Here is a 27,395-nt window from a genome sequence, read left to right as displayed (position 1 = left end):
ACAGGCTGGGCAGTGACCAGAAAACACCTTCAGTACGTGTGAACTCCTGCAATGGGACTAATTCAAATGTCCACGTCCATACGTCCATACGATCAGTGCTCAGTAGGGAGCCGGCTTCAAGGAGGTGAACACACTTGTCTTCCGTCCCCGCACCACGGGTGTGGGTGGGTGACACAATGTGACTCGAGACCCGGGAGAGCCTGCAGCACGGAGCTGACGCCCGGCGCCCCGGGGCTCTCCGGGGCCCAACCTGCGCCTGGGCGGACCGGGCGGGAGCGGGGGGAGAAGTGGTGTGTGGGTGTGTCTGTTCAGGCACTGAGGGGCAGGGGTCTGCGGGCGGGTTCGCCATCCCAGGGTGAGAGGGAGACCGGGTCGCGGTCCTAGGGTGAAGGGGGGACGGGGTCGCGGTCCCGGGGTGAGAGGGGGGACGGGGTCGCGGTCTCGGGTGAGGGGGTCGGGGGTCGGGGGTCAGGGGTCGTGGTCTTGGGAGGCGGGGACCGGGGTGCCGGGAGACGGCCATCTGCTAGCAAGGCGGAGGTCGCAGGACTACGCTACGGCGCCGCCTCCTCAAGTCGCAGCGGGGGCGGCGGGGACCGAGGGGACGGCGGGGCGGGGCGGGGTTGCGTGCGCGCCCGCGCCAATCACAAGCGCAGCCGGGAGGGGCGCGCGCACGGAAAGGCCGGGAAGCCGAGGGGAGGGCCGGGCGCCGCACGCAGCCAATCGGGACGCCGCGCTGCCATGACGCGAGGCTCTCCCGGGCGTAGAGCGCCAGTCGGCGGGCCCGGCCGCTGAGTCCGAGGGCGCGCGGGTGCGCGGGCGCGCGAGGCGGGACTTCCGCCGAGCCCCGGAAGTGGGAGCTGTGTGTTCTCATGCGAACGGGAAGGAGCGTTGGGGCGCCGGAGTCGCGAGGTTGAGACATTTTCGGGCCCGAAACGGGAAGGAGCCGCCGCCGCCCGCCGCCAGCCCGCGCCGCGCCGCCCCCGCCGCTCGTCCGGGCCGGCCGCGCCCTCCCCGCCCCTCCCTCTCGGCCCCGTCCGCGTGTGGCGCGGTCGCCGGGCACCGGGGCTGCGGCGGTCGGCGGCCGGGCGGCGGCGGCGCTGCTGACAGGTGAGCGCGGCAGGCGGCGAGCGGGCCGCTCCGTCCTCTCCGCTTCCCGCTTGGAGCCGGGCCGCCGCCTCGGACCCGCGCCGCGCCCGCCTGTCACGGGCCGCCATCTTCCCGGAGGACGCGGCGGCGGGCGGCGGGCGGCGGGCGGGCCGGACGGGGCCGGGCGGCGGGCAGGGCCGCGGTGGCGGGGCCGCGCCGGGCTGCGGGGCCCGGGTGCAAGGCCGGGGCGCGGGGGTCGGGGGTGGGAGTCGGGGGCGTGGGGGTCGGGGCCGGGAGTCGGGGCCGGGGGCGTGGGGGTCGGGGCCGGGCCAGCGCCGCCGTCCGGCCCGCACTGCAGAGGCCTCGCCCTGCCCTCCTCCCCGGGCCCAGGCCCCGGCGGCCGGCCGAACGGGGAGGGGACGGGGTCATTCGGACCAGGAAGTGGGGATCCTGTTGCTCCGGGTGTGTCTGGGGAGCTCCCGTTCTCCTCTCGATGGGCTTGAGCAGAGGCGGGTTCTGAAGGAATTAGAAATCAAATCTAAGGATGCCCTGCGTTCGAACTAGGACCACGGTACACTGTGGTGAAAAGGACAGGTCAGCAGTCTCTTACCACCTGCGTCTCAGTCGTGTCCAATCCGAACGTAAACTTAAGATTTCGGCGCAGTTTTGTGTTGCATGTTCGTTTCTTATTTTTATGTAAAACGGCCTTTAATTTTGGATGAGATGCAACTAGAAAATTATCCATAGGGTAACTCTTAAGCGTTCGACACCGTCTTCCTGGCTGCACTGTAATTTGTCCTAATCTTAAACGGAAGTTTGAAGTTTTGGATAACTGAGGAAACCGAACGATTTCGCTGCACTGTGCAGGGAAATTACTTGGTAAGTGTGAGGGTTTTAAAAAAGGATAATGGCAACTCGAAGACGAATGTTGTAAGTATACAAATTACTTTCCCTTTCGAAAGTTTTTTTTTTTTCTTAATGCTATTTAGTTGGTCTCTTAAGTTGTGTTAAGAATTTAAAATGCACTTGAAATAAGTGCTAAGTTGTCCTTTGCAAAAGGGGGGGGGGAGGGGAAGAGATGTTCCCTGGTGCACTGTGTGAGCAATGTGCAATTTCCATACTTCCCCACCTGCCCGGCTCCCTCTAATTTACAGTCAGGGTAATTTACAGAAGTTGAAATGGTTGTGGCTTTTTCGCTTTCCTCTGTATTTAGTATAGGGACAGGCAGTTTGATGAAACAAGCTATAAGAGAGATCTCTTGACTGGAGTTTGCTTGGGTTGCTAAAGTGAAGCATCAGATTAGCAAATTTATTATTCAACCATAAAGTTGATTTGTGTATTTCCCTTTGAAGCTTGCCTGTGGTTGGAGATAAATTTCATCCTGTATTTTGAAACATTAATGTGACTTGACTTACTTACATGGAAGAATGGCATGGTGTCTTACTGGTTGGAAATGACTTACCCTCTTGGTGCTTCACTGGCCATCTCTAGAAGGGGTAATAATGTCAGCCTCTTAGGGTTGTTGTGACAAGTTGGGTGTTTTACTATTCATTAACCTATTAATAGAAATTAATAATAAGTTCTTATTAAAACTTGAAAATGCTTACCTTATTACTATTTTCAATATTCAGTGATTGTCAATTTTAATAAAAAATTAAAAAATGCTTTGGAGAGTTTTTGTTTTGGTGTGTTTTGGTTGTTTGTTTTTGCTTGATCACATGTATCTGGGCAGAGAAAGCAGATTCTGAGGATAAAATGTGTATTTTGAGAAAGCAGTTACACTATGTTTGAGTAGAAGCCAGAGAGAAAATAGATGATAATGCAAGTGCTAGCATTCATTTTAACGTGTTTTCGTGGAAGAGTGGATGAAATTAAATGGCAGCATATTCAGGGAGATAGTGATTTTATTTAGGGTTCCCAGGGATTGTGCTTTAAAGGAAGTTGAGAGTTGGAGAATTTATTGAACTTAATATGATTTCCACAAATAAGCATAAGTTTTGACAAATACATACTTAACCTCTGTGGACACATTTTAGTGACTTGTTTGTATGAAGCAGTCTTCATATATAAAATGTAAGTCTAAAATATGAAAAGTGCAAGTTGGGAGCACCAGGTTGTTAACAGTAATACAATAAACAGTACCTTCAGGTAGTTTAACTCCTGTTAAGTAGATTTGCAGCAGTATTTACAAGTTTTTGTAGTGCTAGACCTGTGGTCCCATTTACCAAGTGCGAAGTGCCTGACAGACTCCTTCCACTCTTATTTCAAAGTGTAGTGCTGGATTCATACTTTCCATAGTGATAAGTGGGATCATAATTTTGGTCTTCTAATTTTAGTAACATGTGGTCTCTTTATGATGGTCCCTGGAGATTGTTAAAAGCAGTATGGATCTATGTTACTTTAAGTTGTGTTTGTTATTGCCCTCCCCTTAAAGGCACAAGTTTTAAATATGCTTGCATAACCTCATGGTTGTGCTCTTAGAATTCTCTGGTACTGGGGCCCCTGGGTGGCTCAGTCAGTTAATGGCCGACTTCAGCTCAGGTCATGATCTCGCGGTCCGTGAGTTCAAGCCCTGCGTCGGGCTCTGTGCTAACAGCTCAGAGCCTGGAGCCTGTTTCAGATTCTGTATCTCCCTCTTTCTGACCCTCCCCCGTTCATGCTCTGTCTCTCTCTGTCTCAAAAATAAGTAAACATTAAAAAAAAAAAAAAATTAAAAAAAAAAGAATTCTCTCGTACTTAAGTATTTTTTTTCAGTTTGGTAAATGCCAGAAAATCTCCGTGTGTTCTTGTAATTCTTCCTAAAAGGCCATTGACTGAACCTTTTTCTTATGGACAGAAGAAAACAAACACTGAAGTAGTTTTTGTGGAAAATACATAGTTAAAAACTTGCTGGGCTTTGTTGCTTTTGCTCTTTTGTAAAACTTTATTCCTTTAAAGAGTTCTCTTTTTTTTGTCAGAGCTAATTTTAGAGTACACAGTAAATGAGGCACTGCCTTCTGAGAGAGAGAAAACTCACCAGATCTGATTGTAGTTTAGTTCAGCTCAGACTGTTTGCTAATTGTTGTACTTGCTAATGCCTTTGGAGCTACTCTACTTCTCCTGGAGTTACCTTGACTAGAAAATGAATTCCTTTATTAGAATATGGAATTGTAAAGTGAAAAACCATTAGGTTCTTTTATTAGAAGGAAGATAATTCCAATGTGGAAATGTTTTTTTGTTTTTTTGTTTTTTGCTAACGATCTAACACTTTGTTTTTCCTGTATGTAAATAAATGTCTTTAACCTTAGGAACAGGTAAGAAAAGTATTAACTCCGCGCATGTCTCCTTCCCTTCTTACCTTCCTCCACCCCCAAAGGCCCTCTTGTCCCTTTAATGCTTTCATGAACTGACTTTTCACCATTTTCCTAGTAAGCTGCCTTCACTTAGTTAATAAGGGCTGCAGGTGAGTGATGCCACCACTTTTGCATCTCCTGTCGCAGTTTGATTTTGTCTTTAGTGTCCGTCCTACTTCCCTGGTAGTGAGACCTGGGTCACAGAGTGAATTGTATAACGTGAAGGACGTTTCATAATTTGACTCAAATTTAAAAGCATGCTACTTGATTTTTAGGGAGACTTTGATAATCCTTAAGATGAGACTTAGTCTTCACTGAAAATGTTCTTTATGAAGTCTAATATGCAAATTTTTTGGCTTAAAAACTTATAAATTAGGATAGTATTTGTGTGACAGAAATAACATGTTTCTTTTTTACAGCACACCGTTTTAGTCACACTATGGCTAGAGGCTGCTTTAAAAGCATATCCTGTTTGTTGGGCCCTTTTTAAAAACTCCTCTGTGACTGTCCCCTGCCTAAATAAGAAACGCCCAGGGGCCTGGCTCCAGGGGCCTTGGCATTTCTGCATCCTCCTTGCCGGCCAGGCCACCTTTGCTTGGCCTGAACTGACCACTGCCTCTACCTCAGGACCGTGATGTTGGAGATGGTGCTGCCTCTGCTCCCCATAGTTTCTTTGCTTGAAATTGAATGTCTTTTTTTAAATTTATTTTTTCTTAACTTTGCTCTTTAATCCATCCTTATAAGGGTATTTCAGGAGTCCTTCAAGAATCTTTGCCTTAATTTCTAAAGTTGTGCTTAGTGCCTCTCTGTTTCTGTATCACCTTAGGCACAGCCCCTAATTAAGTAAAGCTCCTTGTGGGTGAGATGCTTTTTTTGTAACCTCTTTGCCAAGCTCAGGTCCAGGCCCCCCATACAGATCTTTCTCAACTTAGGATGGGCTTATGTCCTGGTAGACCTCTTGTAAGTTGAAAATGTTGTTAAATAAAAAATGTATTTAACACACCTAACCTTGAACCTCACAGCTTAGCCTTATTTACTGTAAACATGTTCAGAACACTTACATTAGCCCGCGGTTGGGCAAAATGCTCTAACACAAAGCCTGTTTGATTATGAAGTGGTGACTGTCTCTTGTGTCATTCATCGAATACTGAAAGTGACGAACAGAATGGCAGTGTGGGTACAGTTGTTACTCTTACGATCATGGGGCTGTCTGGGAGCCTGCTGGCTGGGAACAAGGTGGAAATTCAGAATTTGAGGTACAGCTTCTACTGAATGTGTATCACTTCTGCACCATTGTGAAGTTGAAAACTTGTATGTTGAAACATAAATTGGGGGCCCTCTGTAGATGTTTAGTAAACTTTAACTGGATGGAAAAAGGCGTGTCTGAAGACACTCTCACTTGGTTGTAGGGAAATGACTTGCGGATAGTAGTTGCATACCTGTATAACAGACACGAGAATCTTCACTTGAAACGAATGCAGTGGAAAGTGCATGGTTATATTTACAAAATGTTAGTGGTTTGATAGCTCTATCTAGTGCTTGCCGTGTTTTAGATGGACTCATTTAATTACGTGACCTAGATTGTACTCTTTCTCAGTCTTTAGAAATGTGCCCCCTTTTTAATAACAAATGTTTCTTCTTTATTTGGCTTTAAAATGAAAACAAATTATATTAGCCCAAACAAAGCAATTTACAATAGTGAAAATGTATTTTTAAACTTAAGTGGATTTTTCCATTTTTCATTCCCTGTGGAGAGTCATTGCTGCAGGGTCGGGTAGGGATGTAAGACAAGAGCTCATGCCTTCTTTGAGGAGGTGTTTTGATCGGTGGGACGTGCGCGGTACAAAGACAAATGATACCAGAGCTTTAGAGCTCTTCTCTAGGGCTTGTGGTCTAGAAGGATCTAGAAGGGAAAGTGTGTTGTTTTATTTAGAGGAAAGCAGGCAGGCATTTGGGTTCTTGAAGTTTCCATCCACAAAACTTGTTGATGGCTCTCAGCACACACTCCCTCGAGTAGTCTAGCTGTTACTGTTATATTACTACAGCAGGTCCTATGGCCGGCCCCCTGATCTCTGTTCCTTATTTCTCTTTGTAGCTCTTATTATACTGAAATGTTCCGAGTAATTTCTATGTATTTTTTTTTTTAATGTTTGTTTATTTTTGAGAGAGAGAAGAGGGCGAGCAGGGGAAAGGCAGAGAGAGACAGACACAGGGAGAGACAGGATCCTGAGCAGGCTCCACGCTGTCAGCACAGAGCCAGATGCAGGGCTCAAACTCATGAACCGTGAGATCATGATGTGAGCTGAAACCAGGAGTCGGTCTGAGCCAACATTAACCGACTGAGCCACCTAGGCACCCCTGTAACTTCCATATTTTATGTATGGTGCTTGAAAGTTAACTCTGAGGTTGAGGGTTTGTTTTCTTCAGTGACATGCACCTAGACCTTTGAACAGTACAGAGTATTCACTGAATAATTTATGAATAAATCTTAGGGTTATAATGGTGAGCAGAAGGGATGGATTGCTCTCCTTTCTGGAGCTTACTGTCCACTGAGGGACGTAGATAACCAATGAGCACGTATGAGAGCCATACATTGTGTTGGCCTTGTAGGCCTCGAGGGGCCAGGAGGCTCCTTTAGGAAGAGTGCAGTAGGGCGGGGGTGGGGGGTAGCTGGCCATGGAAACAAGATGGGTGCACAGCAATACTGAGCACAGCGTTTGGAGGAATAATTTGAATGAGGCTGAGTAAAGAAGGGGTCAGACGAGGTAGCAGCTGGATCACATGGGATCTGAGAGATCTCCGCATAGGTGAGAATTTTGCTCTGTGTCCTAAGAACAATAGAAAGCAGTTGGAGGGTTTTCAGCAGGAGAATTCCATGACTATTGCCTTTTTAAGCAATCTTATTCCGATTTACGGAGAGTGGCATGGGGAGAAAGGAAAGGGCACACACAGATGGGTATTACTTGGCCCTGAGGTGGAGGGCCCTCGTGTTTATGTTGTGTTTATCACAGTGCAAAGGTCAAGCCCTGGCCTAAATGAAGAATAGCTTGTTTAGGAACTTTTTCATTTATATTAAACATAATGTTTAAAACAATATTTTAAAAATTTGCCTTAAGTTTGCTTGTGTTTATCAGTTGTAAAGTATATTTGTTATTTCAGCTTTTATTAAGACAGAATAATTAAGAGATTCCTTTTTTAGAAACTTCTGAAGAATGAGAACATTCTGTTTTCAGATTTCGAAAAGTTTTGTTTTATTGTCAAAGTTCAAAATACAAGGATAAAAACATAGTGACTGGTTTGATACAGATTTACAAGTTGTCTGAGTTTACAAGTTGATTATATCTCTCTGAACATGTTAAAAAACCCCTTTTCAAATATTTTATTCTGAAAATATCGTGTCCTTTAAAACCAGTTCTTTAAAGATTACTTTCTGAACATTTTTCTTTGTTAATTATGTTATTTCTCTGTATTTCATTGTTAAATTTTACCATCTGTGTAATTTCTGCCTTACCATATATAACGTATGTATCCTCAGAGAGCTTGTAGTACTGTATAGCTGCCAGGCTCTTTCCAACTCTGCAGAGTCACAGAATCACAGAATAGCAGGAACATTTATTTATTTATTTATTTACTTATTTACTTATTTATTTATTTATTTATTATTTTGAAAGAGAGACCGCACAAGTGGGGGAGGGGAGAGAGAGGAGCAGAGAGAGAATGAGTGAGAGAGGGAGGGAGAATCCTAACAGGCTCTGCGCTGTCAGCACAGAGCCTGACGCAGGGCTCGAGCCCACGAATCCTGACCTGAGCTTACACTGAGAGTCAGATGCTTAACTGACTAAGCCACCCAGGCGCCCCAGCAGGAATTTTTAAAAGTAGACTTGAGGGACTTTGGACTTCCGCTCCAGTCGCGATCGGTTCATGAGTTCAAGCCCCACATTGGGCTCCCTGCTGTTGTTAGCACGTAATCCCGCTTTGGATCCTCTGTCCCCCTACCTCTCTCTGCCCCTACCCTGAGCACGCCCTCCGTCCCCCCCCCCCACACACAAATAAATAAACATTAAAAAAAAAAAAGTAGACTCAAAATGCCTGTGGAAAGTTACCTTTTAAAAATCTAGACATGTAGAACGTAAACCATTTTCTCTTGTGTTTTTAGGAGGTAAAAACATTCAAATGATAGTATGCTAGTTGTCTTTTGGTGCAGAAGTTTATTGTAATAACTTTTTTGGATGAAACTTTCCCTGGGATTGGAAGTTTTCATGTTCCTTTTTGATTAATATCTGAATCTTCAGTGATTGTTGTTTTCAGAATATAAAGCTGTTTCCGGTGTCTCTTCAGCAGGTCAGTTGAGTACAGACCATCGTACAAAATGAGTAACTGATGAGTCAGCGGTATTTTCTTCTTCACACATTACACAGTAGGGGCGGGGGGCAGTCCGTGAGGACCAAAGGTCGAAATGAGTACAGTAGTTCACAGCAGTCTGTTTGTGCTTGCAGCTCTTCACACTTTTTTGTATATGTTGATGTGTTTTCATTTCTTTTGCTGAAATGATTACCTTTCAGGCCACCTCTGTGGGAGAGTTAACCCTAATGGTGAATGGACCAGGAGGAGAAAATAGAATCGCCACAAAAAACTGCAGATTTTAAGTCTTTTGTGACCCCGTGAACTTCCACTTACGAGTGAAGTGTGTCCCTGCACACAGTGCCTTGAGGTCATAAATGACCGTAAGTTTTAGTAGTTTCAGTCAAGACCAGGGACATTCTTGGCACTTTTCCTTTGAAGTTCAGGATATTGAGAGCGTGCTTGTCACTGTGGAGGTTTTTGATCTGTCAGCTCACTAAGTTTTGGGAAAATGCAAGATGACAGTTCAAGAGAAAAAGCTGCAGGTCAGGTATTGTCCCAGGATCATTAACGGCCCCTAATTGTATTACTAGGTGATTTTGTGAGCAGGGCTGGATCACTAACTTCCAGTTTACAATTTGGTGTGTCGGTGCAGTTAGGGAAGTGTATTGAAAATTTGTAAACCATATATTTACCACGTGTTTAATAATATAGTACATCTGATCAGCCTAAATTCCGTTGCATGGAGAATTTTGTTTTCAGCACCGTTGTTCACTGTGGAGGTGGATGATGGGGAGGGAAGCCTCTGACAGTGTTCGCATGGTGTCTGCGTGTGAGCGGTGTAACACTTGGAAATAGGACGTTCCCCGAGACTCTTCTGTTATTAACTGAGATTTGATAAGTAGTTTCTGATAAGCAGGTATAGTCCTTTGGGTTTTGGAGCTCCAAAGACTCAGCCTGAAGCCCACGGGAGTGCAAAGTGAGTGGGAGTGCAAAGTGAGCGGGAGTGCAAAGTGAGTGTGCAGTGCAGCCGGTCAGCAGGTGGCAGAGGGTGTGGTGCCTTTGCTGTCCTCCCTGAGCTCAGTCCTGCCTTGTGCTCCAGTTACAGAACTCCCGGAAGGTGGTCTCGAGGTACTCCCTTGATGGGGGGGTTTCACAAAAGAACTAAAGTTGGTGGGAGTGTTCGTTAACCTTTCGAATGCTACAGAACTTTAAGTTGGCGTTTTACGGGGTTTTTTTCTAAAGCAGAATCTTACAGCAGCTATTAAACTCTATTTCTTGAAACAAAAAAAAAGCATTCATTTCAAGAAAATTAAGGGTATTGTTCATCATTTTAGGTAATTTAAACAACTTAGGAAGGCACTGACAGATCTTCCAATTTCTATCATATATTCAGACTGCAGTTAACATGTTGTCTTTGAGAAATTCATATAAATTCAGTGGTTTCCTTCCTGAACTGGCAGACAGTTGTAAACCTTGCTATCCAGGCTGCTGGTGCCGGGCTCCATATTCAGGCTTTGAAATTGTCACCACCTCTGTTCATACTCATCACCTTTTTGTAAAGAGGGCTCAGACTTGAGAGGGGGTGACTTAGGTGAGCACTGCCACCTCTCTTGGCCTTTAGTTTACTATGCTCAACAACTGTTATTGCTTGCTTCCTGCTGTGTGCATAATGACTTCAGATTGGAACCGCCTGCAGCGTTCCTACAGGATGTGAGAAATGAATGCACACTGCCACAGTTCCTCACCCTCAGCAACACGCATTTGGCTTGGGACTCGGAGTATCTAAAATCCTTGTTTTGTTTTTTTTTTTAATTTGTTTTTCAGAACACCTGTTTCACTGTTTGGAAAACTGAGGCCTGGAGACTGTTTTGTTTATTTTATTTTATTTTTTCAACGTTTATTTTTTTTGGGACAGAGAGAGACAGAGCATGAACGGGGGAGGGGCAGAGAGAGAGGGAGACACAGAATCGGAAACAGGCTCCAGGCTCCGAGCCATCAGCCCAGAGCCCGACGCGGGGCTCGAACTCACGGACCGCGAGATCGTGACCTGGCTGAAGTCGGACGCTTAACCGACTGCGCCACCCACGCGCCCCGGGAGACAGTTTGTTTTATATCACACGATGAAGAGCAGAAAATGGGGCCAATCTAGTTTCTTGCTTCCAAGTCCATTGCAAACAGGACCCAACTCTTGGAAATGTTAGGTGTCCTATGTACGCGTTAGGTCCAAGTAACCTGATACATTTGCAGCCTATGCCACACAGCGTAGTTAAGCTTCAGAAGTGCGGGTTTGAAATAGAAAGTTTTAATAGTGCTCTGTACAGTGAGTATTACTAGGGTGAGGGGTACCTCAAACCCCACGAATGAGAGAAGTTCATTTATTTCACTGGACAGTAATTCAGAATTACTGGAGCTGATGCTGACTGATAGTTCGCTGGGAACTTTTACGGTGTTACGGTCACGGTGTTCATGTGTTGAATTATGATCCTAACTGGCCTTGGAGTCGTGATCCAGTTATTTATAAAATGGAGATCGTATTGTGCTAGGATACATATCCTTTGGAATATCAAACTGAAAGATTATCTAGAGTAGTAGATATTTTTGAAATCACAACTGTAGAACTTAAATTCTCTTTTAAGTGCGGTATCCCTTTTGCAGGGAACACTTCGTGTTAGGTGTTATTCACTGTATTTTAATATCGTCTGATTAGCATTGTCATGTTGGGAAATGTGAAAGCGTGTTCAGTTGCCGTACCTGGCACTTGAGCCCTGCTCTTAGACTCTGGCTGCTCCTTTGTGAGTCAGCGTGGCGCCCCTGGCTCCCCGGGTCCGGCCTCTGGCTCCCTAGTGATTAGTAATGACTGCGCTGGTTTAATCACACGCTGTGATGCACCTGCCCTAAACATGCTCACAGTAGGTAAGATGGGAGTGTCCAGCGTCACTACCTGGTCAGTGGGGACTTGGGGCGCTGGGCGGGCCTCGAGCCTCTGCTCTTGACTCCTCCTCAGATGCCCAACCTGTTGTTCATCGGTGGACTGGAGGTGGTGGGGGGGGGGTTCCTTAAACTTCTGTGTCCGTTTAACATTTCTGGTATGTGTCTGTTTTTGCAGTGAAAGGACTCGGCTTACAGATTTTCAAAAAGATCTTTGACCTCCACATTCAATACAAAAAAATTTTAGCATATGTTTGCCACTTAGGAACTTCTTCCTAAGAATGAAATAACTTGTTATTTTAATAATTAAATGTAATTTTTTTTTTCAACGTTTATTTATTTTTGGACAGAGAGAGACAGAGCATGAATGGGGGAGGGGCAGAGAGAGAGGGAGACACAACCGGAAACAGGCTCCAGGCTCTGAGCCATCAGCCCAGATCCCGACGCGGGGCTCGAACTCACGGACTGCGAGATCGTGACCTGGCTGAAGTCGGACGCTTAACTGACTGCGCCACCCAGGCGCCCCATTAAATGTATTTTTTTATTATCAGCATCACTTTGTATTTGGCTCTTCTGGATGTTTAGATTCCACGTATACACATATGCACACATACATCCAGAATCTGGAGAGCATCTGAGATGAAATGAAACTGAACCCACGAGAATTTTGCCCCGACCTAAAAATACTACCATTTCCCACATTAACACATCATTTGTAGTCTGCAGCAACAGAGGCTTTTACTTGGAATCATCGTTTTAAAGACCAAAAATTTCTTCCTGCGTGTTTATTGCATGAAAGACACAGTGTGATTAAAACACATATTTCCTGAGGTTTTACTCTGATAGGTACTGTGTCAGGAATATAGTGGCCGAGAAGACAGACACGTTCCTGCCCTCCCAGCACGGGAGAGACAGCGTGCTCTTGACACGCTGCGCCGCTGGGCATAATGGGTTTGCAACCCAGGCAGTGGGAAGACGGAGAATGCCAAGCGCAGGCCTTCGGGGTGTGAACTGCAGGGTAGTAGATAGTTTCCTGTTTCAGGAAGGTCATTCTGTGAGGAATTGGTGGGGTTGGAGATGCGTAAGAAGTCAGGTAGTGATTTGGTTCCGAGATGGTGGTTATCGGTAATAGAGATGGGAAGATACAGGCTAATTTGAGAAGAAGAGGTTGAAAATGCATTGGTAGGTTTCTGGTTTGGGCAGCCGGGTAGATGATATGCTGTGTTTCGTTGAGATGGAGGGGTTGTCAGATTTGCTTTATTTGTCTTCAGGAGAAGCGTGGTGGGAATGGATTTTTGTAGACCATGGATTTTGGGGAGCCGATCACTCGCACTGACCTTCAGCCTGCAGTACTCACAGAGGTGGAAGAACACCCCTGGGCGTGGGGTGCGGGAGGAGCCCCTGGAGTCATCTGTGGGCCTTGCGGGGCTGGCGTGGGCTGCCCACTTCCTCTCCCCACCGGCTGGGTGGTGTGCTTTCAGGAGCCAGCTCGGGGTGTTCCCACGCCGGCTCAGGGCACTCCGCTCCTTCCTGCAGTTGTAGGACGTAACCAGTATGGGCTGGTACAGTAGTGTGGAAACACAGGCGCACGACTTTGAAAACTTTGGAGTGTGTCAATAAAAACAAATCACAAGGAAAACTGTTAGGTACATGGGTAAGACACTATAAAAATTGGAGAATATTCTAGAAGGACTGTGCTTTTCACACTTTGTAACTAAGTTGTACTTTAAAGAAACAAAGGGAAAGTCTTGGTGATGCGTTATGGATGTGGTTTAGGTGAGAGAGAAAGAAAAGAGGGTCTGGTGGACTGAATCAGTCTAAGGAGAAAGCCCAAGCCACGGAGCATACACGAGTTAAAGTGGTGAAGGGGTCACGTGTTGGTGTGTAGAATCGCCTGCTTGAATTCACGGCTACTTCCGGTCACACAGGGCCAGAGCTTGTGTTGCGCTTAGTGCAGAGGAAGAGCATCCGTGGGGGTGAGAAGGGAGGGGGAAAAAAGGCTGAGAGTGGCAAGTATGATCCAGCTGCCTGGAGGCTGAGGAGGGAGAGTGCCCAGCACAGGCAGACCTCAGCAGCAAGCAGGTGATGGGCCATCTTCGCAGAGCTTGGAGAGCTTAGAGAGCTTCGCAAAGCTTGGACAGGCCCCCGGCCCCCTGTCTTTATCCTTCCCTGTCCCTGCTTCTCTGACCTTTCGGCTCTTCCTCCCTTGCGCGCGCTCTGTCTTTGGAGACCACCTAGGCCAGGCGTGTTTGAACAGTGCTGGAGGAAGAAGGGAGGATGCAGGAAGAGAGGAGGATGTAGGGTCCCGAGCACAGATAAAGGACCAGCGCTCCCTTAGTTAGTATGTTTCTTCTCCAGATCTTCTTTGGGTGGAAACTGCTGACAAAAAGTCAGTTGTTTTCGTGAAGATTTTTAAAGTTGTGTTATGTTCCAGGCTGTATATGGGGTCCCTTGCTTTGACTTGTGAGGTCCGAGTTCCTTTTTAAGTTTTTTTTTTTTCAGTTTATTGATTGATTGATTTAGCATATGCAAACAGGGGTGGGTCAGAGAGAGAGGGAGATCCTGAATCCCAGGCAGGCTCCGTGATGTCATCGCAGAGCCTGATGCAGGGCCGGATCCTGCTAACTGTGAGATCATGACCTGAGCTGGAATCAAGAGATGACCCTTAACCGACTGAGCCACTGAGGCACCCCTGATTTTCAAGAGCTTGTGTAGGATTATAGTTATAATTGTTGCAGGATATTTCACTCTCTGTCACCAAAGTGCTAAGAAATCTAGATCTGTTAGGAATACTAAATTCGAGAAAGGAGGGATGCACATTAATTGAAATAAGGTGTATTTTATCACCACTTATAAAGCTGTTAAATGGCTTTTAATTTTTAAGGAAGCTGGCTTGCCTATTCACATAACAAGATTTTAGAGAATGTCTATAGGGCTGTAGTGAGGACTTGGGGAAGGTAAGTTGCCATCTTTATCACTACCATCTGTTGGATCAAACAGCTCTTTACTGATCTCGAGTCCTACAGACCCTTTGGAATGTTTTCATGATGTGCTGAATTTCATTCTTCGTTTGTAGAAACACTACACATTCAGGATGTTCTTGCTTTGTTTTGATTTATTGGTTAGCTGATTGACACAGATCAGAAGTACCTTTTCCCAAGACAAAGCTTTTCTTTGAATTTAATGCCCTTGAAAGCTACGTGTCTGTTACAGAATGAAGATATTCTGTCCGTGTCGGGTGTACAGGTTTTTGTTGTGTTGGTTGTTTTGTTTTTAATGTTTATTTTTTTAACATTTATTTATTTATTTTGAGATAGCACGTGCGCACAAGTGAGCAGAGGACAAATAGGGAGAGAGAGAATCCCAAGCAGGCTCTGTGCTAACATCCGGGATCTATCTCACAAACTGTGAAATCATGACGTGAGCTGAAATCAAGAGTCCAAAGCTTAACCAGCTGAGCCACCCAGGTGCCTCAGTTGTTTTTTTTTTTTTAAACTAATTAAATTTATTTATTTATTACTTAATCACTTTATATATATAAATAGTTCTGGACTTTGGACAATTTTATCACCTCTAGTTCTGATTCTTTGGCGCCCTCCTAGGAATAATAAGCATACTGCAGTCTGAGCAGCACAGGATTAAGTCAGCTCTGAGCCGCTTTCCAGCTCTGAATTCTGTTATTTGCTGAAATGCTGAGTTCTAAGGTTGCTCACCAACCCCCCCCCCCATCTCACTTAACTAGCATCTGCTGTCGGTTGAAAAGCTGTAGTTATGGGACTATAAATTGGAAAGTAATAAAATGTGATCAGCAGTCTTTAAAGAAATGAAAGATTGATAAGGTTGAGGTGAAATAGAGACTTTTTCCTTTGAAAAGATTTGAAGCAATGTACTGTCCAGAGTTCGTTTATGAAGAGGACTTCTGGGTCTCTTGAAAGACTTTTTTATGATACTGAGTCTGACTTTTCTTTGGTGCAGGTATACGCTGGTACTGCATTTGATCGTCGGCGCTTTTTATGTTCAGCTGTAAATGAGAGAAAGTGAAGATTTTTATGGAGAGTGTGGGTAATCCCAAGAAAAGGATCCTATGTTCAAAATGAAGTTAACAAAACTGTGTCCTAAAGAAAGGGAGAACCACATAGATGCCGTTTCCTAGGGTAAAAATGAATTCTGAAAGATATTGAATGAAGCAGTTCTGCTGTTTGTCCATAAGGTGATCATAGAATGAACTGCCAGCAGTAAGCTGTTTTTTCCTCCTCTGGACTCCAGATACGTTTTACTTGCTACCAGGAGGTTCATGTGTGGCTAAGAAAAGAGATGGCGTTCGGAGAGGTGCACCCCACCCAGCAGGTGGGCATACCGATCCAAGGAGTGAGGGGCCCGAACGAGTCAGGAAGAGGGTGGGCTGGCCGCCTGGCCAGCTACTGCGGCAGCCCTGGCTGGCCGCGGCTTGTGGTTTGCAATGTGGGAAACAGCTCCTACCTGAGAAAATGTTGATAACAGACAAGCGGAGGTCAGAATACATTCTAAACAGGCTGCACTCAGAACAACTTGCTTTTCAACTCTGGAATGGAGTATCTTTGTGAAAAATATTTCTTATATTTCGCTCCTTCCATTTTAGGTTACATGAAATATGTTGCATCCTGTCTTGTGGAGGCAGCGGCTTTGGTGTGGAGGTTTCTGGTAGCGTTTAGGCAGGTGTGTGGATTAGTTGAGCTTGCGCCCTGGGAGGATATGCCCCATGTGGTGGGCACCCTTCCCATCTCATCTCAGATGGGGGGGGGGGGGCGAGTTTCAGATGGGGGCGGGGCATGTAACTGCCTGAGGAGATGTTCCTCCACCGGAAGAGGAGTGACTCCTGGTCCGAGGAAGAGGTCACACTTTGAGGGCAGCTGGGCCCTGCCTCTAAGGGTATGACTGCCTGCCTGGGCTTTGCACCCTCCTTTGTAAAATGACCGTTCCAGTCATGAGCAGAGTGAGAAGATGCGATCTTTAAATCTTCATATTGTTTCACTTGTTTCAAATAGTATTTAGGCTTCCTTATCACCATGTGTTGGACTGCTTGGAGTTTGCAGAGATTTAATGTTTTAACCAGAGGGTTAATGAGATGACCTAAACTCTCTCTTTGTTTTGTATTGTATTTTAATGAAAATTTTAGCTAAAACGATCTTTTCAAATAATTGCCCTCTCCAGGGCAAGATAACATTCCATGAACCAATTTTAAGTCTTAAAGCTGGAAGGGACCTTTTTCATTGTGTGTGTGGAATTACTAAATAAGTTCTAAGTTAAAAGCAGTTAGTGGGAAAAAATTTAAATGTAACTTTTGGGGTATACTTTTTTTTTTTTTTTTAACGTTTATTTATTTTTGAGACAGAGAGAGACAGAGCATGAACAGGGGAGGGGCAGAGAGAGAGGGAGACACAGAATCCGAAACAGGCTCCAGGCTCTGAGCTGTCAGCACAGAGCCCGACGCGGGGCTTGAACTCACGGACCGTGAGATCATGACCTGAGCCGAAGTCGGACGCTTAACCGACCAAGCCACCCAGGCGCCCCATTGGGGTATACTTCTTATGTAGATGCTTTTCTGATCCTGTCTGGGTAAGAAATAAGTGTGCCTTGTGTCTGATTTTCTGCCCTTTGAGCAGAATCAGATGGAAGTGTAAAAAAAAATGAGTCACCTTCCCCATTGCTGTCTCTCTCAGTAGAAGCGCAGGTGTGCACGTGCAAAAGGAAATTTAAAAAATTGATCTTGAAGCTTACTGGCAGCATCTGTTTAACTCTGTTTCCCTACTGGGTGCCAGTTTAAATGTGTAATTAAGCAACTACTCTACTAAAGCTAGATTCCTTTCTTTCATTTGTCCGTGTCTTTGAGTGCCACAGTTACTGTGGGAAAACTATCTTGTAGATACTGAATCTGGAAAAAACAAAGAGTAACTGCTCTCCTGGAAGCAGGGTTCTGCTGCTCTATAAATGTCCCCACCTTCAAGCCTAAGGTTCAGTCGAGTATATGATCTCTGGAGATCTGTGCTGTGGTAGGTACATAGACTAATGTGCTCTGAGCTGCTCACAAATTATTCTTCCCTGAGACAGGAACATATAGTTTAAATATTACGTACAGAGCGATGCTGACAGCTGTGAGATAAACACATTAATGCAGCCTGCAGCACAAGCCGAGTGAATGAGGAACTGTAATTCCTATCATGGTATTTCATTTTCTTACACCTCTATTTAGAGGTGTGCATACTGAGTCCCTAAAAGAAAGTTACTATTATTAACAAATGTCCTTCCAAATCCCAAAACACTGTGATGGTGCTTTAATGATTTGGTTTAGCTTCTTTGACCATTTCTGTTTTTTCCACTGAGTTTATTTCGTTTCAGAGGTCTGATAGGTAAACTGTCTTTCAACATAGTATGTCTAGACATTGAAAGTAACAAATTCTGGCTTTTCTAATTGATTCTCAAAAGGATCATATAGTACTTAATTAGGGCAGTCTCTAAGGTTCTCAACAGCCCATTTTCCATATTTGGATAAAACTGTGTTTACTTATCCAGTTGAATATTCAGTCACTGTTTTTTGAAAAATAATCCAAACAGTTACGCGGGAGTTTTCAGAACACATGTCTGTGTCGTAGCATCTTGTACTGTCCCTGGACTGCTTGCTCTCAGCCACAGACCAGAGGAGTTAGAAGAAAACTTAGCAAACTTGACTCCTCTCTCATTTTGTGGATGCAAATATAGAAATAGAGTGTTGACACAACACTGCAGCCAAACCATCTGTACTTGAGTGTTACTGACAATAGGAAGCTCTTGGAGGTAAATTGTAAGCCCTTGGGGGTAAAATTGTAACGTATCACTGGTGGGATATATATGAAAAATGTGGATTCCTAAAAGAGACTCAGGATGGTAGGAGAGAACCACAGGTGTGGTGAATGCTGTAAAGAACATAAGGCTGTGGGTACATGAAGAAGGAATGAGAGAGGAAAGAGAAGGAGGCCTTCAATGAGGGAGGAGGATCCCAGGCGAGGAGAAGAGAAATGGTGCAAAGAAAGACAGGGAAGTATTGAATGGCTGGGTGAATATGGAGAATGGAGAGTGGTTTGTAGAACTGGAGACTTCCTTATTTCAGAACAATGTTTTTAGATTGAAAAAAGCTGTCTCCTCTGTGGCCCCCATATAGGAGAATCTCCTCTCCTAGGAAATGTGTACATTTCAAGGCCAGCTCATAAAGCAAAAAAAAAAAACAACACAATAAACTATATGCTTGAAAATTCCCCAGTAAGATGCAACATATCATCTCTCAACACGGCCAGTTTTGTTTTGTTTTTTTTTTCTTGGCGTTGAATCAGATCACTGGTTTTATTGTATAAAAAGATGAAGTTAAATTTGGCTTATATTTGGGCACCATGTTGGTTTCTTAAAAAGTGCTTATTTTAAATATTAAAACCATTATGTGTGCACTGGGCAATATGAAGGTCACCATAGAAGGGGGGGAGAAGGAATGAAGACCAATGAAGGAAGCTGCAGGTACTTTGAGGTCCTGTCACAGTGGGGGCGCCCATTGGCATGGATTGACAGGGCGAGCTGTCTGCACCGCGGAATTTCCGTACGGGCATGTAGATTTGAATAGCAGAAATTATGTGTGTGCGTATGGACTAGCTCACTGGACTCAACTAGCTTGGTGACCTTGACTGAGTCATGTCTGAGCGCATTTTCCCAGGCTGCTAAGTGGGCATGAGAGCTAAGAAAATTGAGGTTGATTGAGTGACTTTGTGAAGCATTTAGACTAACCGTTGCATGACACAGATCCAAATACTAATTCATTCCCTTTTTGGATTTCTGATCCACAGACAAATCATCTATGTTTACACACTACCCTTTTGTAACCAAGAAAAAAAATGTTCATGTTGTTCTGGAGTCAGGAAGTCTCCAGGTCTCTATCTTTATTTTGATTGTTGTAGAAATTATCAAATTCTCAAACTATGATTGTGTCATTGTTATTTGCAAATCCACTGAGGTATGCCAAGCACATGTATGAAAATAAAGTTCTTAACCTCTTCCAGTTTATTCCTTGGGTTATTTCCACTTTTTGGCTATTCCGCTATTTGAATATTCACGTACAAGTTTTGGGGGTGATAAATGCTTTCAGTTCTCTTGGGGATATACCTAGGTGTGGGAATGCTGGCTTATGTGATGTCCTTGTGTTCAGCATCCAAATGTCTGCCAAAGTGGCTGTGCCATTTTACATTCCCGCCAGCATTGTATTAAGATTCCAGTTCTCCACATCCTTGCCAACACTTGTTACTTGTCTTTTTGATTATAGCCATTCCAATGAGTTTGAAGTGGTATTTTGTATTTTGATTTGCATTTCCTAATGACTAATGATGTCGAGCATCTTTTCATGTACTTATCGGCCATTTGTATGTCTTTGGGAAAATGTCAATTCATACTCTGCCCATTTTTTTACTTATTTGTCTCTTATAATTGAGTTTTAGGAACACATTCTTCTCTTTCTTTTTCTGTGTATATACACATATCCCTTATGAGATATAATTTGCAAATATTTTCAACTATTCTGTGGGCTGTCTTTTCAACTTGGTAGTGGTGTGCTTTGAAGCACAAAAGTTTTTAATTTTGATGAAGACCAATTTATTTTTAATTCTTTTGCTTGTGCTTTAGTGTCCTACGTAAGCAGGCATTGCCTGATCCAGGCTTAAGATGATTTACTCCTGTGGTTTCTTCTGAGTTTTATAATTCTCGCTCTTACATTTAGTTTAGTTGAGTGTAGTTTTGTTTTTTATTTTAGAGAGTACGTGAGCAGGGAAGGGGCAAAGAGAGAGAGACTTTTTTTTTTCTTTTTTTAAGTTTATTTTTTGAGACAAAAAAAAAGGGCAGAGGAGGGGCAGAGACAGTAGGGAGGACAGAGGATCCAAAGCAGGCTCTGTGCTGAAAGCAGAAAGCCCAATGTGGGTCTCAAACTCATGAACCACGAGATCATGACCTGAGCCGAAGTTGGACACTTAACTGATTGAGCCACCTGGGCACCCCATAGAGCGAGAGTGCGGCTCTGAAGCAGGCTCCATATTCAGCACGGGGCCCGACAGAGGACTCGATCCCATGACTCTGCGATCATGACCTCAGCCAAAATCAAGGGTGAGACACTCATCCAACTAAGCCCCCCGGGTGCCCCTAGGTTTTGTTTTTGTTTTAATTTATTTTTAAGGAATATCTATGCGTAATGTGGGGCTCAAGCTCATAACCCTGAAATCAACAGTCGCATGCTCCTCCAACTGAGCCAGCCGGGTGCCCCATATTTAGGTGTTTGATTCATTTGGAATTAGTTTTTATAGAGAGAGTGAGATAAGGGCCCCACTCCATTCTTTTGCGTGTGAATATCCAGTTGTCCCAGCACCACGTGTTGAAAAGGATTTTCTTTCCCCCATTGAATGGTCTTGGCACCCTTGTGAAAATTCACTGGCCATAAATGTGAGAGTTTATTTCTGGACTCTTTAAGTTCTGTTGTTCTGTATGTCTCTCCTTATGTCAATACCACACTGTCTTAACTGCTGTAGTTTTGTGGTAAGTTTTGAAATCAGGAAGTGTGAGTCTTCCAGCTTGTTCTTTTCAAGATGATTTGGCTACTCTGGGTCCCTTGTATTTCCATAGGAATTTTAGGATCATCTCATCAATTTTTGCAAAAAAGGCAGGTGGGATTTTGATAGGGATTGCATGGATTCTGTAGATGTGCAGTGTTGCCATCCTAGGAATACCATGGCTTCCGGTCCGTGAACACAGGCTGTCTCCTGTCCATGGAAGCCAGGCATCTGTACATAGCGCTCCTTTTGCCTTATATCAGTGGTTCTCAAACATTTTGGTCTTGGGACCTTTTTACACTTCTAAATATTATTGAAGATCTTGAAGAACTTTTGTTTATGGGGCTTATCTGTATATTGGCATTAAAAATTACGACTCAGATTTAAAAAGTTTTTCTTTAACAATAATAGCAAAGCCATTACATGTAAAATAAATATCATTGCTTATGAAAAGGTAGCAATCTTTTCCAAAACAAAAAAATAATTTAATGAGGAGAATGGCATTGTTTTGTATTTTTATAAATCTCTTCAGTGTCTAATTTAATAGAATCTCAGGTTGCTTCTTCTGTGTTTCTGCATTTGATCTGTTAGTGATGTGTTATTTTGGTTGAAGGATGAGAAGGAAATCTGACCTCACACGGATGAATAGCTGGAACAGTGAGGAGTGTGTTAACAGTCCCTTCACATAACCTTGACTCTTCTCCTTTGTAACCACACCAGAACTCCACGGCAGTTTGCGAGCAGACAAAGGCAAACAGCATCTTGGAGTTGTTGTGACAATTGGTATGATCTGAGGGCCCCTGGGAAGGTCTCTGGGACCCCTGACAGGCACAGGCCACCCTCGGAGACCCCCTGTCTTAGAGAACAAGACTGAGTTGTGAATTTTCACAAAAAAATGGTGTGACAGCTGATTGGCATTTTTATTAATCTGTATTGACAACCCACTGGGAAGAGTCCTGGTTGCTTTTCCTGCCGATCAGTACTTCTGTTGTTGGAAAGGTACCGCACGGGGGGCTCTGAACTGTTTGATGCTTGCTTGGTAAACACAGCACCAGCAAGCTGGATGAGTTTCATTAAGCATGTGTGATTATAAAACAATAAGGTATTTGGAAAATTGAGACTACAGAAATGAAACAACGTAAGACACTATCCTGGTGTTTTAACTCTTGGTCATACATTGTTAGTCATCTAGTGTATTACTTTTAAATATTCACAAAGTCAGCTGTGTGAATTTTTAAAATATACTTGTAATTATACTGTCCACAGTCTCATATCCTGCTTATTTAACCTAAGGTAATCTCTGAATCTTTTAAATAGTTGAAATATATTGTGTTAGTTTCTGCTTTTCTGTATTTTTCTTTATTTTTTATTTTTATTTTTTTTTGCTAAAGCTAAACATTGTTCATGAGATAGTTTACATATTTTTGTATTAGTGCAGATTTTAAACAACAGTAAGTGTGTGAAGTTTCAGATGGATATTGGTAACTATGTCCTAATTAGATTTTTCTTTTTATTTTTCATTACGGAATACTTTAACCACGGAAGTAGAGAGGGCAGGCGGTATAGCAGTCCTTAGTGCACCCGTCATCCAGTTCTAGCTGTTAGCCACTTGCTGCATTCTTGCATTTTTGTTTTGTGTTGTCTCTTAAATTTACCAAAACAGTTTTTAGCATATTTTAAAGCAAATTCCGGATATATAATTGTACCCATAGTCTTTTAGTTTGTATATCTCACAGATAAGACTTTTCCACAGCCACACCACCTGGATTGCACTCAACAGAATTAATAATCATTCTATAATATCCTTTATTACCTAGGCAACATTCAATTTTTCCTGTCAAAAATGTCATTCTAGAGTTAATTTATTTCAGTCTCGTTACAGTTCTCACATAAGGTTATTTTGGTTAAAGCTTTTGTATTTTGTAGCAATAAAAATCTCTTCCATTTTTTCATGTCTTAGATTTCGTGCAGAAATGAGGTCATCTGTCTTCTAGAATGCCCCACATTTTAGATTTAGCTAATGGCTTTGTGTTGGTGTTATTTAACGTGTATTGCCCCAGAATTTCCTTTAAATTGGGAGTCAGATCTAGAGGTTTGATTAACTAAAGGTTCTTTTTTGGCAAGAATACTTCATAAACGGTGCTCTTTGCTCACACCAAGAAGAGTGTAACAGCTGGTTGTTACACTTTCAGTCATGAGATTGAAAAGCGGCTTCAGTGTCCATCCGATCTAGCCATTATAAAGTTTTCTGTCAGCTCTCTGCCCGATTTCAGCAGACGTCGATGGTAATTGCCTTCGTTATTTCATTAGATGTTGCATTATTGTGATTTTCTACTTCAGTCGTCCCCGCTTATTAGTGGTGCTTCCTGCGTAGAGAGCAGCTCGCCCCGCTCAGCTCTTCGGTTATGCCGCTGCCGTCCTCCAAGGAAGGCAGGCTGACGGTTGTTTGCCTTTAGGAATCTTCAGAAGAATGAGTTGGAATCCTGACAGTCTCCGCAGGTGACCAGCGTGGTGGTTTTTTGAACTGTCGTGGATCCTAACGTGTTTGTTACTCATTCATTCTTTTTGCTCCGCACGTTGTCCGTGTGTGGCCGTGAGAGCCCTTCACACTTGGAAAGTGAAGAGGAAAGATGAGGAGAGGCTGAGGAGTTGTCACAGTGTGGAGGAGACGAGAAGTCACACCTAAATGCGATGTGGGGTCCTGGATGGGACCCCGGAGCCCTTAACAAATGTTTAATTATGAAACAGACATTTCTGGTGTATGGGAAAAGGATTCTTTAGAAATAGATCTGAGAGGACCGTACCGTCCCAAGTGTTTAATAAGATTGATAAAATTTCCAGGTGTAGCCTTGACAGATGAAATGTAAAATGTCCGGCTAGCATAGAGACCACGAGATAGGAGGAAGGGCCCTTTGGTGTCGTCTTTCTGCTTTTTCACAGCGACGGGTGAAATTGAACCAAGGAAATCACTCCTTTTGTTTGGCTCTGGAAGGCCGTTGTGAAGGCTGCCTCTGGACACTGTCACCACTTCAGACCGCTAGGTCTGGGGCCAGCACAGGCTTTGCTTTGGTGGCACCTTCCTCCACCCTGTCCCCAGCCTTCTAGTCCAGCCCCGAGACCTGCATTCTGGCCATTTCTGGAGGCAGTCGTTGAGGCCTCAGGACGGCTGTGGTCTCACAATGGGTGCCTGGGAGGCTTGTTCTCTGCTGGAGCTGTCATCAGTGCCGCCCTGCCAAACGGTCTTCTGGATTGAAACATTCGACCAAGTCTGGTTGTAATGCTGTGTGCCTTCTGTGCTGCCCACACAGGAACCCCTGTTTCCGGGTGTAGGGCCCGAGGAAAGCTGTGTGTGCTGGCTGGGTCGGTAATGAAGAGGTGGACTGGTGTGGCATCAGGATCACTGGTTCGTGGCTGGGGCGCCCGGGACAGACCGGGCCTGCCATGCTGTCGTCCCAGGACACTGCCACGACTTCCTTTCTTTCTTTTTGTGGTGGAGCGTTGCCAGCATGCATGGGCACACTGGACCGGGAGGCACATACTTCTGACTGGAAAAAAAATGGAGGTAGTAGATGTAATAAAGGATTCTTTGTAATTGAATTCCCCCCCCCCCCCCATTTATCTATCTTACCTTGTTTTTAACCAAACATTTTTTCTTTAAGAATCTTAGAAATCCAGCAGTTAATATGGTAAAGCATCTACAGTACTTTCTGTGACTTGTCAGTCTGGTTACCGTTCTGGGTCTTTATTTTTTGGGTTTGATGTTTCGTGAGAGTCGATGTAGTTTCTATTACAGTTTCACAAATATTACAAACTATTACACTTCAACGTTTGTCATTCATCCTGTATTTTGGAAAATACTGACCTTTCTGAAATGGATTTGTCCCAAGCATTTCTTCTTCCCTTTGAGTAGTTGATACTACCAAACCTGCCTAATAGCACGGAAGTGATTTTGTGCTTCTGATGATAGAGTTGACCAGTGCATGAGATCGCCTTTGATCATCAGATTGTTTCATTATAACAAGCGTTTTGCGAAGTTCATAAGCTGGTTATTGAGAGAAGGGAGCGCCATCGCCATCATGGAAACCAAAAACCTGCATGGTCACCTCGTGAGACCGATAGCTAGCTTTTAAGTCTCTGTATCTGACATGTGGATGCTGTGTTTTCAGAAGTGCCTGAGAGATACAGGGATTAAATCCAGTCCTTGGGGTGCTGTGAGGCGGTGGAGGTCAGGCCTGGCTGTCTGGGAACCCTGGTTCTCAGACTGATCTGATGAAATCATGGGTATTGTGGTCCCGCCTCATGGACCAGAGTTACTGTGTACGCTGTTCGGGAACATCAAAGGAGATACGTTGTTTGAAGTTCAGGGTCTAGCTGTTGAGCTGAGCCGGAAAGGCTGCTAGCTTCACAACTCTGGTCCTGCTGTCTGGAGGTGCTTTTCCGTTGGCGTGGGATTCCTTTTCAAGTACTTACTGTTCAGTTCTTGATAACTGTTGTCCTGGAAGAAAATGAAATTGATGGTGCTAGTCAAAAATGATACGTACATATAAATTTGGGATTCATCAGGTCACAAATGGGAGTTCTGTTAGTTTTGTAATTTTCCGTTTTTAAAAAAATGGTTTTGTGGGCGTCAGTGGGTTTGTATGTGTTAGCACATGATTTCTAGTCTTGGTATATTCTTGGCTTGGTACAAAGGTGTAAATCGCCGGCAGATTTCTTTGAACTGCTGAGACTCCAGAGGGATAAGCACATGAAAACCTGAGGGTTTGCAGACTTCCTAGTCACTTAATTGTAAGAACCCCTGGTGTTCCGTACTTCCAGTTACTGATGTGCTGTCTTTGTCGTTCCACAGCATCCTTCGCTGGCCATTCAGCTTCTCCCAGTGCGGCCACCAAGTAAACAGCTCATGACTTCTGATCAGGACACTAAGGTCGTGGCTGAACCGCAGGGCCAGCGAGTCCAGGAAGGGAAAGACAGCGCTCATCTGGTGAGTGCGGGTCGAGTCCAGAATTGGCCTGATGCCTTCCTCTCCTCTTCTTCTGATAACAGATGCTCCTTTGGATTTCAGAAGTAAATCAAAGTAGTAACTCTGGCATATCTTACAGGCTAAATATAGGAGTTATATTCTGAATCAGTTTATGGGTAGCTTAGTAGAGGAAGCTGTAAGTACTTAGGTGATAGAGAAAACAAATAGCTTTAGACACTTAGAGCTTTTGGATTTTAAATTCCTAAGAAAAATGCAGTGATTTATAAATACTTTAATAACATTGTACCTGTTGTACTGGTATGTATGTAAAGAATTAATTTAAAGAATGTATTTAAAGAATTAATTATAAATTTTTTATTTTGATTGCTTTTGTTTATTTTAAGATTTTATCATGTCAAGCAAAAAACAGATTTTTCTTAGTTTTCCCCACTGAAGTTATAAGGAATTTTAATTACGGTGGTCAGGCAGAATTTTAAGATATTTTAAGTTTCAAGGCTCCTACCTCTTTCTGAATATCTCACTGAATTTCTTTGTCATGTAAAAATGTGTTTTCCTCAGTGGGTTTTGTTTTTGCTAAATCACTGTGGTTTGAAAATGCTGCTTTATATCGTAATGATGGTGTGTTTGCTGTTTTCGATTTTACAGATGAATGGTCCCATATCTCAAACCACTTCTCAGACCAGCTCCATCCCAGCTTTGAGTCAGGTAATTCAGTTCTGAGATCAGTCACTGTGGAGGCCCACAGATACTGCCTCACAACAAATATTTATTGTAACAGAATTAGAAAACGTTGATGTTTCCCAAGAAAGGGGGATGAAGTGGGGGAGAGACCCACATGGGTTGGAAGTGTTCAGTACCGTACATCCTCATCTGGCGTGTGTGTGTGTGTGTGTGTGTGTGTGCGTGCTGTGTGTATAGTTCTAGACGCAGTGTGCCCTGTGTTCATTGAGTGTCAGAGACTCATCACATTGTTTTTAGTGTTCACTGATAATCTGCTGAATGTATATGATTAGCTCTACATTTTGAAACATGTGTTTTTTAAAGTACACAAGTTACAGTAAGGTTTTACTAAGAAAATTGGTTTCACATTTTAGTTGTGGTTAATGAAAGAATAAGGAAATGGAGATCCATTGG

At 44.0% G+C, this 27,395-nt stretch overlaps 1 protein-coding gene across 3 annotated transcripts in view; it reads left to right on the top strand.

The window, feature by feature from the left end:
• Positions 1 to 1,048: 1,048 nt before the first annotated feature.
• LARP4B (La ribonucleoprotein 4B) overlaps positions 1,049 to 27,395 on the top strand; it is a 92,896-nt gene continuing 66,549 nt past the window's right edge. Inside the window, exons 1-3 of one of the 3 annotated variants that reach the window (XM_030320667.1) lie at positions 1,049 to 1,107; positions 26,127 to 26,261; positions 26,907 to 26,966. In XM_030320667.1, coding sequence (XP_030176527.1) covers positions 26,181 to 26,261; positions 26,907 to 26,966 — 141 coding nt within the window. In that variant the 5' untranslated portion in view covers positions 1,049 to 1,107; positions 26,127 to 26,180. Of the gene's footprint in view, positions 1,108 to 1,530; positions 1,966 to 26,126; positions 26,262 to 26,906; positions 26,967 to 27,395 lie in introns of those variants that run through there. The other 2 variants (XM_030320666.2, XM_030320665.1) reach the window with 2 other exon arrangements.

This window comes from Lynx canadensis, chromosome B4 (assembly GCF_007474595.2).
Source record: "Lynx canadensis isolate LIC74 chromosome B4, mLynCan4.pri.v2, whole genome shotgun sequence".
In the NCBI taxonomy this organism is placed as follows: Eukaryota; Metazoa; Chordata; class Mammalia; order Carnivora; family Felidae; genus Lynx; species Lynx canadensis.
This window is presented reverse-complemented; position numbering and strand designations above follow the sequence as displayed.